This window comes from Hemitrygon akajei, chromosome 17, assembly GCF_048418815.1.
Source record: "Hemitrygon akajei chromosome 17, sHemAka1.3, whole genome shotgun sequence".
Taxonomy (NCBI): domain Eukaryota; kingdom Metazoa; phylum Chordata; class Chondrichthyes; order Myliobatiformes; family Dasyatidae; genus Hemitrygon; species Hemitrygon akajei.
This window is the reverse complement of record NC_133140.1, coordinates 59,162,759-59,181,019: the sequence shown is the minus strand read 5'-3', so window position 1 is coordinate 59,181,019 and position 18,261 is coordinate 59,162,759. Positions and strand designations below refer to the sequence as shown.

At 42.7% G+C, this 18,261-nt stretch overlaps 1 protein-coding gene across 1 annotated transcript in view; it reads left to right on the top strand.

The window, feature by feature from the left end:
• The first annotated feature begins 9,792 nt into the window (after positions 1-9,792).
• Positions 9,793-18,261, top strand: part of LOC140740743 (B-cadherin-like) — a 56,706-nt gene continuing 48,237 nt past the window's right edge. The window contains exons 1-2 of the mRNA XM_073070231.1: positions 9,793-10,214; positions 10,497-10,596. Of these exons, the coding sequence (XP_072926332.1) occupies positions 10,164-10,214; positions 10,497-10,596 (151 nt within the window). The 5' untranslated portion in view covers positions 9,793-10,163. The remainder of the gene's footprint in view (positions 10,215-10,496; positions 10,597-18,261) is intronic.

Below are 18,261 nucleotides of genomic sequence, written 5' to 3'. Positions count from 1 at the left end.
GCATGGGATCCAAGGGGACATTGCTTTGTGGATCCAGAACTGGCTTGCCCACAGAAAGCAAAGAGTGGTTGTAGACGGGTCATATTCTGTATGGAATTCAGTCACCAGCCGAGTGCCTCAGGGATCTATTCTGGGACACTTACTCTTCGTGATTTTTTTTATAAATGACCTGGATGAGGAAGTGGAGGGATGGGTTAGTAAGTTTGCTGGTGACACAAAGCTGGGGGTGTTGTGGATAGTGTGGAGGTTTGTCAGAGGTTACAGCGGGACATTGATAGGATGCAAAACCAGGCTGAGAAGTGGCAGATGGAGTTCAACCCAGATAAGTGTGAAGTGGTTCATTTTGGTAGGTGAAATACAAACGTTTGTATGATGGCAGAATATAGTATTAATGGTAAGACTCTTGGTATTGTGGAGGATCAGAGGGATCTTGAGGTCCGAGTCCATCAGACACTCAAAGCAGCTACACAGGTTGACTCTGTGGTTAAGAAGGTGTATAGTGTACTGGCCTTCATCAAAGGTGGAATTGAATTTAGGAGCCGAGAGGTAATGTTGCAGCTATATAGGACCCTGGTCAGACCCCACTTGGTGTACTGTGCTCAGTTCTGGTCGCCTCACTACAGGAAGGATGTGGAAGCCATAGAAAGGGTGCAGTAGAGATTTACAAGGATGTTGCCTGGATTGGGGAGCATGCCTTATGAGAAAAGATAGAGTGAACTCAGTCTTTTCTCCTTGGAGCAATGGAGGATGAGAGGTGACCTGATAGAGGAGTATAAGATGATGAGAGGTATTGATCGTGTGGATAGTCAGAGGCTTTTTCCCAGGGCTGAAATGGTTGCCACAAGAGGACGCAGGTTTAAGGTGCTGGGGAGTAGGTAAAGAGGAGATGTCAGGGGTAAGGTTTTTACTCAGAGAGTGGTGAGTGCGTGGAATGGGCTGCCGGCAACGGAGGTGGAGGCAGATACGATAGAGTCCTTTAAGAGGCTATTAGATAGGTACATGGAGCTTACTAAAATAGAGGGCTATAGGTAAGCTTAGATATTTCTAAGATAGGAACATGTTCGGCACAACTTTGTGGGCCGAAGGGCCTGTATTGTGCTGTAGGCTTTCTATGTTTCTATTCCTTTCCGACCTGCTGAGTTTCCCAGGCAGTTTGTATGCATTATTTGAAATCTCTGGCATCTGCAGAATCCCTTGTGTTCCTCGTCCCTTTTAGCTTGGCTACCGAATGGAAGTGCTGAATTTCCTCTATAGCACACACCATTTCCCTTTATAAGAGGATTTGATCAGTGGCACTAATTTCTGGAAACCAAAAGCTGACCTGAAACTTCTGCTGCCCAGGTGAGACAGCCACCCAGATCAAGCAGAACCCTTACTGGTCTCTGAAATTCCCTTTACAGTTTCGAGGTCACACCCAGAAGTGTCAGTCTACACTCAGTGACTCCTTTATTTGTTATCTTCTGTACTGAATAAAGTGGTCACCGGGTGTAGATTTGTCTGGTCTAGGCCCTGGAGTGACGTTTGAATCAATGAGGCAAGCAAACCATCACTGGGACAGGATCAGCTGAGGAGCTGGTATTTATACTTGTATTTTTTTTAGCATTTCTTAAATCTCACAATGTGCTATGGACATGTAGTGATCTACACTGTGTGTTTATTGTTAGAGGCATTGAGAAAAGGAGTGAAGATACCTTACTATAATTATGATGGGTCTTGGTGAGATCTCATCTGCAGGATTGTTTTCTGTTTGATCTCCTTACCTGATACTTGCTATGGAGGGAGTGCAGTGGATGGTGGGTTTACAGTATAAGGTGAGACTGAGTACCCTGGACATGTGAGTCCAGAAGAATGAGAGGCAAACTCATTGAAACTTACAGAGCCTGGCAGGTTGATTGCAGTGAGGATATTTCCCCTGGCTGATGAATCTCGAAGCAGGGTTCACAGTGTTACAATAAGAGTTGTACCATTAAGGACTGAAATGAGCAGAAATTTCTACACATAGGACAGTGAATCTTTGGAATTCTCGAGCTGTGGAGGTACAGTCACTGAGTTACCGGTAGTTCAAAACCAAGACTGATGGATTTGTGTATGTTGGAGTAAAAGGATACAGGACTGTTTCCAGAAGCTGACACAGAGGAAGGAGATCAGGAACCATCTTTATGAATTGTGGAGAACATTGAAAAGATCCAAGTGCAGATAATGCTGTGTTTTTCTACTGTTTCCCACTGGACTCCTCTTTCCCCTACTGATTTCGCCTGGAGTTACTGAGAGGATGGAAATTGTTAGCCTTGGCATACATCCTCTATTCGTAGAGCATGGGATAAAGAACAGTACAGCACAGGAACAGAATGTTCCACAATGTTATTGTGAACTGATTAAGCTAATAATGCTAATTAACTTAATTCTTTTTATTTGTTAAGATACAGTGCAGAGCAGGCCCTGTGAGCCGCACCACCCAACAAATCCTGAATTAATCACAGGACAATTTACAATGACCAATTAACCAAACAACCAGTAGGTCTTTGGACTGTTGGAGGAAATGGAATCACCCAGAGGAAACCTACGTCGTCACCAGGAGAACGTACAAACTCTTTACAGGCAACATCAGGAATTGAATGTACTGTAAAGCATTGTGCTAACCTCTACGCTACTGTGCAGCCCTTTTTGCCCAGACATGATCCATATCCTTCCACTCTATTGACATGCCCATCTAACAGCAGATAAACCTCCATCATATCTGTCTCCATCACCACCCTGGCAGCACTTTCCGGTACCCACCACACTGTGCAAAAAAAACACTCCCTTCAACTCTTTTTGGACTTTTACCCCTCACCCTAAATGCATACCCTTTACTATTAGGCATGAGAAAAAGACACAAGCTGTCGACTATATCTATGCCTCTCATAATTTTATGAAGCTATCAGAGCTCCCCTCAGCCAACTCAGAGAAAACAACTCTGGTTTGACCAACTTTTCCTTTTAGTATCTGCTCTCTAATCCAGGAGTAAACTGCTGATTTAAATGTCTATTTGGGCTGCCGTGCTTTGACACGAATACCTTGGCAGAAATGTTCTTCTATTAGGTGTGATGTTAAACACCTAATGGGTATAAGCTGATACAACTCTCCAATATCAGCAAAGGCTGGTGGTTTATCTGATTCAGCTCTTTGCTTCTGCACATTGTTACCTTGACAAGGCAATAGGACGAATATTCTTAATCTGAGGGTGAAGACGTGAGGGGGTTTAGGACCTGAGACTAAAATACTTGAAATTCTCAGAAGATTACTAACAGTGAAAAAACAAACCACATTTATGTCGCAGACATTTGACCAACTAAACCTCATGGATGTGAAATGTTAGTTTTCCTTCTCTCTTCTGAGGTGTTGCACGAACTGTTGAGTATTTCTAGCATTTTCAGGTTTCAGTTTCATCTTTTAGCATCTCCAGCATTTTCCTCGATGTCCTCACTGTAAGGTGGGGATTTATTAAATAACTGAAAGTAACAGTTCACCAATACACCTGATGGGCCAAAAGGCCTGTCAGCCATTGAAAATTAAAGCTGTCAAGGTGAGCTGCTATTTACGTTCCTGTTCCAGTTTCAAGAGGTCAGATTTGTTTACTGTTAAGATCTCAGGAAATTAAAAGGAAGTAGTTTTTCAAAAAAATAGACATGCACTTGTACATTTAAGTGGTGACAACAGATGTTTAGTGTTTCACCACCAAGGAAATACTTATAAATTATAGATTGTTGTAATTTAAGAAAAGTAGAAATTAATCTGTGCACAGTAAGTTCCCACAAATAGCAGAGTGTGACAATGATTAGAGAATCAGCATTGGGATATGGAAGTGGGATATGGAAGTAGGATTGCAATGTTGAGAGATCTGCCATGGGATGGTTATAGAGCAGATGAAACATGATTCAATGTTAGTTTTGAAGACAAGATCAAACATATTCAATCCTAATTAAAGTGCACAGTGTACAAACTGTTGAAGTTGTGGCTCAAACAGCTTTAAGTGTCAATACTCTGAAACCCACTTCCTTCAGCAACAAGCTTCTGACCTACAAAGTGTTTCTGAAACATGGTTTAAAGTGGAGAAGAGCCTTCCTCAGAGCATTGTTTATTACTTGAAGAAGCCTGGTTTGAATAAGTGCCCCTCACCTCCTCAACAGCACATCTGTGGCCTACAAGTGCCAATAGAGAGAGAAAAAACAGGTGTGTATAGAATAAAAAGGTTTGGAAAAATATCAAGACAATCGTTTTGTGTTACTTTTTACATGGCTTCTCAAGCCAGGCTACGGCCATTATAAGCAATCTTTCAGCTTTTTGAACTTGTCAGAATGTACCATCAATTATATAGAATTCATCTAAAAAGACACCACAACTGAAAACTGGCTCTTAAAGTTACATAGCTTTGCTCTCCGTGTACACTCATTGCGACTCCTCATCGACACTACCGATGTGTTATTCGTCTTGAAGGCTTCATCTATTATGCGGCTCTGTTTTTGTTAGATTGTGATTGGTCTGTTCCTTAACTCGATCGCCACTCATTGATTAGCTTGCATGACAAAATAATCTATTTATCACTAGTTTGGAATATTTTGTTTATTAAAAAGCTTTATCATACTGGGGAAGAAATTTGTATATTGATGTGAAAAAAACTGCTTTGACATTTTAATCCTGATTAGCTGAGTTCAATTTTTCCGCCCACTTACTCAAAGTTCAAAGTAAAATTTATTATCAGAGTACATACACATCACCATATATAACCCCGAGATTCTTTTTCTGTGGGCATACTTAACAAATCTATAGAACAGTAACTGTAAACAGGATCAATGGACAACAAATTGTGCAAATGCAAATATAAATAAATAGCAAGATAAATAACAAGTCCTTAAAGTGAGACCATCGGTTGAGGGAACACCAGAAGTAGAATGAATATAGTTATCCCATTTTGTTCAAGAGCCTGATGGTTGAGGGGCAGTAACTGTTCTTGAACCTGGTCATGCAAGTCCTGAGGCTCCATTACCTTCTACCTGATGGCAGCAGCGAGAAACGGGCCTGGCCTCAGTGGTGAGGATCTTTGATGATTGATACTGCTTTTCTACAACATTGTTTCATGTCGATGTGCTCAACGGTTGGAAGGGTTTTACCCGTGATCTACTGGGGCGAATCCACTAACTTTTGTAGGATTTTCCACTCAAAGGCATTGAATTCCCCATGCAATCATAAGGAACCTTTTGTAAAATACCCAGTCTGAGGTACATGCAGCCGATGTCCCGGTTGGTTTCATGTCTCCTAGCAGAGTCCATTACCAAGAAGGCCCACCAGTGCCTTTACTTCCTGAGAAAGCTGAAGAAATTTGGCCTGTCCCCTAAAACCCTCACTAATTTTTATAGGTGCACCGTAGAAAGCATTCTTCTAGGGTTCATCACAACCTGGTATGGAAGTTGTCCTGTCCAAGACCGGAAGAAACTGCAGAAGATCATGAACATAGCTCAGCACATCACACAAACCAATCTTCCATCCTTGGACTCACTTTACACTGCACGCTGTCGGAGCAGTGCTGCCAGGATAATCAAGGACAAGATCGACCCAGCCAACACACTTTTTGTCCCACTTCCCTCCAGGAGAAGGTTCAGGAGCATGAAGATTCGTACGGTCAGATTTGGGAACAGCTTCTTACCAACTGTGATAAGTCTGCTGAACAGATCCTGACCCGGATCTGGGATGTATCTTCCAAATATCTGGACCTGACTTGCACTACCGTACTTTCCCTTTTCCATTTTGATTTATAATTTAAATTTTTATTATATTTACTTTGATTTGTACTTCAGGGAGCGCAAAGCACAGAAACAAACACTGTGATGATTGTACGCTCTAGTATCAATTGTTTGGTGACAATAAAGTAAAGATTGAAGACCTGGACATCGAACAGATCTGAAGTTGCACTGGTGTGTAATGACTTAATAATATTAGGAAGCAAGTCATTTTGTGCATTTAAGGAAATAATAGAATCTAGTATGAGTTTAAGAAAAGGTGGTATGGATGTAATGAGTCCTATAACTGAAAAATCTCATAGACTTTCTGATCCCTTTCTCCCATGATCCATTCTCCTCTCCGTCAGATTCCTTTCTCTCCAGCCCTTTACATTTTCCACCTATCACCTCCCATCTTCTTACTTCATCATCCCTTCCCCCACCTGCCTGTCTTCACCTATCATCTTCTAGCTTGTACTCCTTCCCCTCTCCTCACCTTCTTATTCTGGCTTCGTCACTGTTTATTACCAGACCTGATGAAGGGTCTCGGCCCAAAACATCAACTGTTCATTCTTTTCCATAGATGCTGCCTGACCTGCTGAGTTCCTCCAGCATTTTGTGTGTGTTACTCCAGACTTCTAGTATCTGCAGAATCCCTTGTGTTTCTGATCTGTCTTAGTTTTGAAAACTGTGCCTGTAAAGATAATTGATACTCTACTTATCTTCTACAGATTCCAGAATGGTTTCCGTAGATTGGATCCTACTCTTGAGGAAGGATAGAGGAAGATAAAAGAGACCCTACTGATCCATCAGCCTGATATTGCAATTTGGAAAATATAATGCTGGAGTTGATAATGAAGGGTGTCATACCATGATACTTAGGAACAAAAATATGATGAATCACTGTGCATCTACAGATGAAAGGGAAATCATTTTCGAATAGCCACTGAGTTTGAGTTACCTTGAAGAATAAATGGCACCAACAATGCATGTGGTGCATTTGAGTTTTCAGGAGGTTAGAATACAAGTTCCTGAGTGTCAACATCTCTGACTATCTATCAAGGACCAAAAATATTAATGCAGTTATAAGGAAGGCATAACAGCCACTATATTATGCCCAAAGATTCTAGCAAATTTCAACAGATTTACCACGGAGATAATTCTAACTGGCTGCATGCATCACTATCTGGTATGGAGGGGCCACAGCCCAGGGATTAAATAAAAAGGCTGCAGGAAGTTCTAAACTCAGCCAGCTCCATCATGGGCACTAGCCTTCCCAGCACTGAGGACATCTTCGAAAGGTGATGCCTCAAAAAGGCGGCATCCATCATTAAGGACCGATTCTCCCAGGCCATGCTGTCATCTCATTGTTACCATCCAGGAGGAGGTACAGGAGCCTGACACACACTCAAGATTTTAGGAGGAGCTTCCTTCCCACCACCATCAGATTTCTGAATGGATAATGAAACCATGTACACCACCTTTATTTTTGCTCTTTTTTTGCACAGCTTATTTACATATTACACAAGATACACTAGTGATATTAAACTTGATTCTGGTTCATGGAATGGAGGATATTACAAATGTATTATTTCCAAAATTGCTGATATCACAAAATTAAGCAGGACTGTGAATGGTGATGATGAGCAAGGGGACTCCAAGGGGAATTAAACAGGCAGAGAAAATAGAAGTATATTGTGGAAAGATCATGAAGTTTTCCACTTCAGTTTAATGAACAAAGCTGAGTAATTTTTAAATAAATGAGAGATCAGGAAAATTTGATATTGAAAGGGATCAGGGTAGCCTTGTATACGAGGCTCTGAAGGCCAATTATGATGTAGCTGACAGGTAGGAAAACAAAAATTATGTGGTCTGTAAGAGGATTTAGAGACAAAAGATGCTGTCTCTAGGATAGACCTGGATTATTTGTAAGGTATGGCATCATTTCTTAAAAAATGGATATAGTTGCAATGGAGGGACCAGATGGGTTACTGGGATAGCAGTTATTTCATGCGAGGAGATACTGGACAGAATAGGCTACTATTCTCAAGGTGAATTAGTAGAACTGCTGTCCTGCACCTCACGTTGAACCAATTCAACTGTGAGCTGTCTATGTGGGGATTGCACGTTCTCGCTGCGTCCATTTGGGTTTCCTCTGCATGCTCCTGTTTCCTCCCTCATCCCACGGAAGCATGGGTTGGGAGGTGAACTGATATGGTAAATGGCTTCTTCTGTATGGGTCAGCGGTAGAACCTGGCAAGAGTTGATAAGGAGAATAAAATGTGATGAGGGTAAATGGTACTTTCAGCATGGACTTCATGAGCCCAAGGGCTATTTCTGAGCTGTTTGACTCTAAGAAAATTGTCCCCATTGGCACACAGAACATTCTTAAATGCCTGACCTGGGAAATGCAGAACAGCTATTTGTGAAGGACATTCTTGCTATTGAGGGAGTGCAGCATAGGTTCACAAGGTTCATTCCCGGAATGGCGGGACTGTCATATGTTGAACGATTGGAGCAACTGGGCTTGTATACACTGGAATTTAGAAGGATGAGAGGGGATTGATTGAAACATATAAGATTATTAAGGGATTGGCCACGCTAGAGGCAGGAAGCATGTTCCCGCTGATGGGTGAGTCCAGAACTAGAGGCCATAGTTTAAGAATAAGGGGTAGGCCATTTAGAACAGAGATGCGGAAAAACTTTTTCACCCAGAGAGTGGTGGATATGTGGAATGCTCTGCCCCAGAAGGCAGTGGAGGCCAAGTCTCTGGATGCTTTCAAGAGAGAGTTAGATAGAGCTCTTATAGGTAGCGGGGTCAAGGGATATGGGGAGAGGGCAGGAACAGGGTACTGATTGTGTATGATCAGCCATGATCACAGTGAATGGCGGTGCTGGCTAGAAGGGCCAAATGGCCTACTCCTGCACCTACTGTCTATTGTTCAGCTAAGGAGTCACTGTGATGAGGATAATTCTCTAAAGAGGTGGAATTCCTTAGACTAGACAGGGGTACACAAACACTATTCCACAGCCCCCTCAGTTAATGTTCAGGGTCCAAGGTATAAAAGCAGTTGGGGATCCTTGCTCTAGATCAACATTTAAACAAGTAATCAATAGATCTATGAATACACTTATCAGTAAAATGGTGTTTGTGATGGATGAAGCATGATTTTGTTAACTGACCGAGCAGACTCAAAGGAGCTACTCATGTTCAATGGAGTCTTCTTCATTGCTCAGGAAAGTACTGAGGACTCTGCAAGTTCTTTATTAAACAAAAAGTCCTATAGCACGTGACAGCGTTGAACAGAAAGACATCTTTATCTTGTGCAATGTTGGATGGCTGTGGTTTGTTTGATTGACCATAACTGCTTGTTTGCTACAATCAGACTGTAAACATGTGTCATAAATTGGCTTCCTTCCATGCTTCAGTGCCTCAAACCAGGACCAAATGGTAAAATACAATAAAAATACATAGATATGAATCATAATGTCTAACCTCCCCATCATTTAGTTCCCTCTCCAGGCCTTTCCTGCTAGGCTGTAAAAGTGAGACACAGTTGTTGAGTGGATGTCTCAAAGTGCTGAACTATTAATGAAATACTAACTCCGTTACTAATGTGATGCAAAAATATGTCAAAGAAATTCCCCCAAATAATTTCCTAGAGGTCAGTAGATGGGTTTCAGTAAAGTCACAACGATGTAGGATTTTGTTTAGTTTATTCATTCTCATGAGTAACTTCCCGCATTGGCTGCCACTTGATTGCTAAATCAACTTGACAGTCTGGCTAAAAATATGTTTATAACAGGATCATGTTTGTATTTGAATTTCTTGCCCACTGAAGGAAATGTTCAGATAAAGAGACAAACATCACAAATGAACAAAATGAAGAAAAAAATGTTGATGTTAAAAATCTAAAAGGTAAACAAAAAATGCTGGAAATACGCAGGAGGTCTGTTCACATCTGTTTGGTGTTGATGAGTTTTTGTCAGAAGTGGGTAGAAGAGAAAAGAAGCTTGTTAAATCACAGGAATGGTGTGGGGGTAGGGGGAATATGTCTGATGAGATAAAAACCAGGGTAATCATGGTTTAATGTAAACGAGGTTACCTGGTCAATGAGTTAAGGAGAGAAAGGTCTCGACCAGAAACGTCGACTATTTTACTCTTTTCCATAGATGCTGCCTGGCCGACTGAGTTAGTCAGCATATTGTGTGCGCTGCTTTGGATTCCAAGCATCTACACATTTTCTCGTGTCCTGGACAGAGAGAAACGTCTCCTAAAGTTGAAGAATTACCAAATGTTTATCAGAAGAGGAAGTCTGGGTTAAGTAGCACCGGAAGCGGAGAGAGACACGCAAATAAAACAGAGATCGGGCACAACACGGATCCGTGGACAGTCACTGGGCTCCGATGAGTAATTTCATCTTCTCCTGCCTGGGAACCTTCGCCTTCCTGCTACAGGTGAGCCGCGGTCCCCGACACTGATCGTCTCCAACTCCTCCGAGATGCCGCCGCGAGCTCTTGCGTGTGTGGTTTTTATCCACTCGGATCGCCAGGTGTGGGTGGGTCACTCCTACCCCAACACCGGCTTCTGGTTTCCCGTCACCCACCTTTTCAATCCAATGTGAGACCGAGATTCTCGAGAGGGGGATTAATCCAGATGGATTAGACGGATTTGGGGATAAACTGTACGCGGAAAGCCTCGCTTCTCGTGATCTAACATGGAACGACTCTGTCCGACAGGTTTGCGGTGGCGAAGGTTCACAACGATGCGAGGGGTTCGATAAAGACTCGTACGTTTTCGAGGTGGCGTCTCTGGCCCTGGGTCAAGTACTTGGCAGAGGTGAGAACGAGGAAAGCACCCGGGTCTCTTCGGGGAATAACGCCGGGTGTGCGGGAAAGGCAGAGCGAGTTTTACGCAGGAAAGGGCTCAGGCTGCAATTCACAGGGACGGGAGATCTGGCGGGAAAGGATGTAAATTATCCGGGGAGTGATGTGAACTGCAAAAGAGGGGCTCTGATATCGGAGGGGTACAAAGTCGTTGACTTCTCAATGTGCAAGGCACAGAATTGCAGAGTGAGAGTCTGGCGATCACCGTTCCTCTCTACGCTGCGCTGCAGATGCACATGTCGTTCTCGGTTCCGTTCCACTGGAAGTTCGGCACGTCTACTAATTATAACTGTGCACCTTATACACAAATTCAAAACATCTGCTCCAGATTAGCGAAGAACTGTGAATAGTTTGGTATCTTGTGTAGACCCCTGGTAAGCCCCAGGCTGGCTAAACTCGCCTCCGTCTAGGGGGAGCAGCCTTCTGCCCCGCCAGACTGGGTAATCAGCTTGTGTAGACAATAACCCCGCCCAATAACAGACAGTACACCATATGCGATTAAATGATTGCACTTTAGAGATCTTACTGGAACTATGTACTTAATAGAGATACAATATAAAAGGAAAAGTAAAAGGCGCCAAATTTATCGAAGTCCACCCTCTTCGTGCACAACCGTTGGAGCTCAGTTACCGAAGTCTTCTTGCCACCATTCCATCCCCTCGGACCTCCTCGACCCGCCGCCTGCGACCAACAACGGTGGTCGACCAGACGCTCCACACGAATCTGTCCTCGTCTCCTCCCCTCGCCGAAACCCTGGGCCTGGGACCCCTGCTCGGGGTCCGTTCCGTCGCCCAGCTTACAACATCGCGTCCTCTCCCTCTAACTCCCCGCGCCCTCTCCTTCCCAAAGACCCACAGGAAGAATAACCTCTATCCCAATGGGTTAACAAACCAATACAATTCTCGTTATCAGTAATTGTAACCCAAACAAAAAGCACTCTCTCACAGTTAGCATAACAAAGAAGCATTTTTACTTCTAACAAAGAAGCCATTTTGATTAACACACGCAGTAACATAAAGAAAGAAGAAACCCCCTTTTCAGTCAGTTTTCTGTTTTGTTTCCAGAACAGGTTCAAGTATCCCGTTCTATATTACTTGATATTAACCTTCAAGCGAATTTGTGTTTTGTGTACTAGAAGCAGGGGCGTATCTATGGAAAATAGCGCCTAACGGCAAGCACTGAAATTGCGCCCTTGTCCAAACATCTGACACCCATCTTTTAGATAACTTTACCATAATATCAGCTCAAAAATACAAGTCAAGCTCGTTAATCTTTTAATTAACAAATTATGGCACTACATGAAAATTATAACTGAACCTTCCTTGTTTTTGCTGATGCAAATTGGTCTGTGATGTAATCAAAGTAAGTTTTTTCAGTTTCTTCTCTTTCTACGCTCAGCAGAGCAAGATCACAGAGTCTGCCTTGACCCATGGAGGCTCTGAAATACGAAAGTATTAGTTTTAACTTGCTGAATGATCTCTCACAGCTGGTGATGGAAACTGCATGGTTAGATTATCTGAATAGCAATGCGAAGATTGGGGAAGATGTTCTCATCTCCATACTGAACAATAAATTCAAGAAGTTCAGGTCTTGGTATTTTCACGTTGACCTGCCTTGATAGCAACATTCTGCACTCCAAAATTTCTTCATATAGCTGCTGTCCATCAACATCAGAGCTGTACAATTCGCCCAAATTTTCGCACCTCTTCTTTAGGTTGTTACTGTCGGCGCCGTAACACAGTCCCTCGACATCGAGAAGGAGCCCAAACTTGGTGTCAATGCCATGCAAACGAGCAAACCTTTCGTCCATTGCTCTGTGAAGATGGTCAAATGCTCCCTTCATGACTCTTTCCATTTCCTCCTTAGCTGTTAACCTAGTGTCTCCTGTTCTCATCAACCATTCGTTTCTTTCGTCTCTGACGTCTTTCAACTTCAACATTCCGTTCTTGACAGAGACTGACTCATTCTTCAAGTCACTCACTGACCAACACTTCTCTTTCATCATAAAAATGATCTCGGAGGGCTTTCAAATCCAGGGCAGCATCGTGGAAGTTCATGCTATGATCCTGCAGCCTCTTTTGAATACAGTCAATGCGAATGAGTACTTTGTTCCAAATTCTAGCAAAATCAGAAAATCGTAACTCAACATGCAGTTGTACAGCTACCTTGCATCACTTCTTGTTTCACTGGTCTCATTTTCATTGTCTATCATGTGCTGGAGAACTTGAAGTATCTCCTCAAGGTACTTGTTGATGGGCTTCACTGCTTCTGTCCTTGCACTCCACCTGGTTTTGGACTCTGACTTAACAACCACAGGCATGGCATTTTTGAGTTTTTCTCAGCGCTGTGTTGAACGAGAGAAAAACACGTAGATAGCTTCGATGGTTCCAAAACCATGACCGTCATTGTATCCTGCTTGGCTGCATGTACACCCACCAAGTTGAGTGAGTGATTGTCGTAATTCACAAACACTGCCAGGTTGTTTTTCTCACTTATTCTTTGATGAACACCACTCCTGTGTCCAGCCACCACAGCAGCGTTGTCATAGCACCGTGACCGACAAACTTGTAGTTCCATTTCGTCCTTCTCTAGTTGTTTCAAGATGTCTTCAACCATGCTCTCAGCATCCTTCTGGCTTATCTGGATAAAACCAAGGAAGGACTCTCTAACAGGGACTGTTATCCTCTCAAAATCAACTTCCATATACCTCACTACTTCTGACCTGCTCATGGTGTGCCTGATCACCCCCCCCCCCCCCCCCCGAATCCTCGGCTTTGCCTGTTGCTTGGCAGCCGGTGCCGGGGTCGAGGTGCTCGGTGTCAGAGGGCTGGTCAGAGACTCGAAGTTTTCGGACGGACTCAGAATTGGCTGTCAGGTGCTTCCAGGGGCTGTATCGGCAAGGTTGCGGCGCTGGAGGATCATGGCAGGAAGAGTTTTTCTTCCTTCTACCATCTGCATGAGATGATGGGCTGTCGGGACTTTGAGACTTTTTACCGTGCTATGGTCTACTCTTTATCAGATTACTGTATTGCTTTGTACTGTTGGAACTATGTTATAATTATGTGGCTTTTGTCAGTTTGTCTTTTATCAATTATGGTATTGTCTGCACTGTTGCAACTAAATGTTAACTATAACTATGTGGTTTTGTGTAGGTTTTTGGTTTGTTGGGTGGTAGTGCTGGTCTCTTGACTTGATATGTCTGGGTAGTCTTGTTTTGTCTGATGGGTTTGGAGCTCCTTTCCAGGGAACGTGCTAAGATGGTAGAGCGATATTAATATGCAGCAGCCTCTCCGGACTCTGGATTGGGGATTACCAAACGTTATGTGGTTTTTCTTGTGTGGTCTGTTTTGTCATGTGCTTTTTTGTGATATAATTCCAGAGAACGTTGTCTCATTTTTCAACTGCATTGCATTTGTGGTTTCTAAATGACAATAAACTGAATCTGAATCTGAATCTGGAGTCGAGTCGAACATGAGACCATAGTACTTGGCTTTACGAATGCTTCTCAGTAAACTTTGGCGAACAGTGGATGCCATCATGTGGATGAATTCATTCTGGACACCCGGTGAAAGATAAGACATGGATCCAGGATAACTTTCCAAATGAGTGAGGTGTTCTTTTATGATAAGGTCAAAGATGGCTAGTAGTTTCAGTAAGCCAAGGAAATTTCCCACATTGGAGTCATTGTCTAGCTGAAGTGACTCCCTGTGTCCTCATAAAGCCAAGTTCTGAGTTGCAAGGAATTTTATGCAGTGAAGGATTCTTGTCAAGATATCATGCCACTGCTGCTTTTCCTTCTCAATCTGTGTCTGAATTACCGCGCCAATAACTCCTCTGTTTCCAGCTACATTTCTTTCCATTTCTTTCCACTGTGTGAAGCATTCCGGATGATTCTTGGCGTTTTCATGAACACTAATCCTTTCAGGTGCTTTCCACTGGCTGAATCCACTTTCCTGCTCCAATGAGGATTGATGGTCTGACCAGGACTAGAGAAGACAACAGATACAAAATGCAGAGTTTTAAGAAGGGTTATAGACCAGCCATGAGTGAGTCACTTCCTCACCATAACCACTTCCCAATTTCCTCTTGAACCAAGTTTTGTTCATTGAGCGGTTATTTGTTGGTAGGAAAGGCCCCTCACTGTTCTGGAAATACTTTGAACCCAGTTTAATTATTTCTGTTCTCAACACGTCAGGCAGAATTGCTTTTCCAGTATCCTTGTCGAACTTCAGAAGACCAATGTCATGTTGTTCAATCACTTCTGGTATGACAGTTTGAGGCTCTTTGACACCATCCAGTTCACTAGGTTCAGTGTCGTCAGGTTCAATCCCGTCAGGTAAAATCTCGTCAATAAACTCAACATCACCACCACCACCATCGTCTTCCCCTCCTGTCATGTCCACGTTCTCTGTGGCAGCCTCACTCTTAATCTCGTCATACTCGGATTTGCCTGACTTGACTTCCTCCTCGGCTTGTGACGCATTTGTACTTGATCCACCTTCGGATTCTAACAAACTTGTAGCAGGTGCAGGTGACTCCATGGAACGTGTTGAACTACTTGTTCCTGGCTTTTCAAAGAAGGGCCTGAAGAACTTGCTCGACTTCTTGGCTTCCTCCACCTCCAACTTTCATCTCTTTCGTCCTTCAGCTCCACTTTCCTTTTTCTTTGTGAAGAAACATTTCATGGTCTTCTTACACAATGCTCTGAAATAAGGCCATCCTAGTGCTTCTCACCCTGATAATCAAAGACAGATCATACATCTGAAGAAAATTCTTTTTTCATTACCCAGGACGGCTTGTCTGACTTTAATAGAAACTGCTCAGTGGCGCCCCCCCCCCCTTCAAGTGGCACCCAGGGCACCTGCCATACCTTAGATACGCCACTGACTAGAAGTTTATAACCACAACTGGCAACTTTATATTACGTATATTTTCAACAGCTTTTCGCGTGTTTGGTTTTGGATCAAATTTATACAAAATGGATGCCATTCCAATTTCAAAAGCAGACTCCACCCACTTTGGGAAAAGTCTTTTGGCTGCACAATAATTGTTCCTTCATTTTTTTGGAAAATTATTTTATACTAAAAGTTTTCTGTTAAAATGCTTTACTTTCCTTGAGTTGGACTTGTGTCGTTTGAGCAGCCTTTGAGGAACTAATCCGATTGGCAAGTGTCTGAAACCTTCAGAGGAGATTGTATAGTTTGTATTGTTGGGATTGCCAGCAACTTTGTATTGGTTAAAATGATGCCACATCAGTCACGAAACTCATGTAACGCAGCAACAGTTTAGTTTGTGCTTTCACTTTACGTAATTACAAATGCAAAGATTTTCGGTATAGCAGCAGTTCCCTCAGTAGCAGGGTGTCACTGAAGTTTACTGAGTCTACATGGATTTGTTTGAAAGACCCATTGTACGTAGTCCTGAATTATATTACAAAGGGATGAATGAAGTGTTTCATTGTCAAGGGTTTATTTCTTGTGAGCAATGAGGTTTAATTGCTGGAAAATTCAATAATATCCACAAACTAGTGCTGATCACTTTCCTCCACCACCCCAGCTCCACCTCCACAACCTATTTGTGTCACGGTCCCGTGCGTAGATTCCGTATTCCAGTTCACTGTCCAGTCCGTGGATTCTGCGGTCCAGTTGCTTCTGTTTTCCCTTGTTACGTTGGTTGCCTTAATTGAGGCACCTGATTCTCGTTTCAGGCGGGCAACATAAATAGCTCTGGGGTCCAGCTAATCCTTGGCTGGGCCATCCTGTTAGAAACCCACACCAAGAAGCTTGTTATCAGAAGCATGTGACTTCAGCCAGTGTGGGAAATTTGGACCATTATTGGAGCTACTGAGTATCGTGGACTCTAGGTTGTTTCTGTGCCTGTGGTTGCTTAGCAAATTCAGTCATTTTCATGTCCAGCTGAGTTACCGGCCGTCTGCTGCTGCTCTGAGTAAGGTGCAAATTCTGACGCTTTCATGGCCAGCTGAGAATTGCTGGCCGTTTGCAGTAGGAAGAGTCCCGGCTCGGTGTGTGTGTCCGAGTTTCAAGTCAAGTTGAGTCTGAGTTCCAGGTCAAGAGCCAGGTACTGAGTCCCTGCCGAGACCCGAGTTCTGAGTCATGACCTGGGTTCCCAGTCAAGTCTAAGTCCCAAGTCCTAGCCCAGGTTGTATCCTACGTCTACGTCCATGTTGTCATCTTGTCCTCGCTCTTTGGCTTCCCTAGTATTCTTAATAAACATTGTCTTGTTCATACTACAATGTCCGTGTCTTGCATTTGGGTCTGCTCCCAATGCCCCCCTTGTAACAATTTGTCGTTATATTCATACTTCCACTTTGAGTAGGATGTGTAAGAGTAATGTAAAGAACAACAGGAAAAATCCTTGTAGCAGTAGACTGATGGATACTAACCTTCCAGAGACGGGCCGGATGGCCATGTTCTGTACTGTAACAATTGTCTGATTCTCAGAAGTGGACTGATTTTAATGGGGCAAGTGGTGATTCATTCATGTGTTCACTTATTGAAATTTAGCACTGAATATTGAAACTTCTTAGCATCCTCGTTTCTTTTGTGAATATCGGTGGCTGCTTCGAGGAAAACTGTGTCGTTGTTATGACATCCTTATTTATTAATGAGAGCATCGATATGGTGTTCCGTACTCTTAAACCTTCTAGCAGTTCAGCCACAGTTACATAATATAATCTACAACCATAGATATTTGGATTGGGGCTTGTTTTACATTTTGTCTCTATTCTCAGCCCAATACATTTTGTAATTCTCTTGATTAAGAGAATAAAAGAGCCCTTCCCACCAATTATTCAAATTGTGTTGTGAACTCATTTGCATCTATTTAAACAAAATCAATGCCTTTGAGTACTCAGCTTTTTGTAAAACCACACCTCACTTTGAAGACCTGAGAAAAGGACTTGCTCTAAGTAGAAACTGTAAAATACAAAAACGTTAATTTAGCCTAAATGAAACCTTAAACACTTTGAGATTTAGGTGCAATGTTGACCGACTGAATTGTCACATTGTATGTGTAAATGCAGATAACTTGGAATAATGGAACATTTGGTTTTGATCAACGTATGTTGCAATGATTAACATGGGGAAATATCGGGAGGTTGAAAGAACTAGAATATTTTTGTTTGAAGAATGAAGAAAAGCTTTAGAACGGTGAGCTAGGGACAGGTGTGACTGGAAATTGACTCCAGGGTTGGTTTCAAGGGATAAAGAAATAAGGAACAGAGTGGGAAATGTAAATAAAACACCACTGGCTTACATGGAACCGCAGACGGGTTTTGTTCATAATTCGTTTCTTTATCATGTTTTTACATATTGGCTGAACTCTCAACGAGCTAATTTGAGATATTAAATGAGAACCAAACTGCAGATGATGGAAATCTGAATTTAAAATAGAAAACACTGGAAATTCTCTGTAGCTCTGCAGAAAGGGAAGCAGTCAATATTCCAGATTATTTTCCCTTCATCCAATGTAAGGTTTACAATTTAAAAGCATGAGAAAATCTGCAGATGCTTGAATTCTGGAGGAACTCAGCAGGCCAGGCAGCATCTAGGGAAAAGAGTAAACAGCTGATGTTTCAGGCCAGAGCACGAAAGTGGGG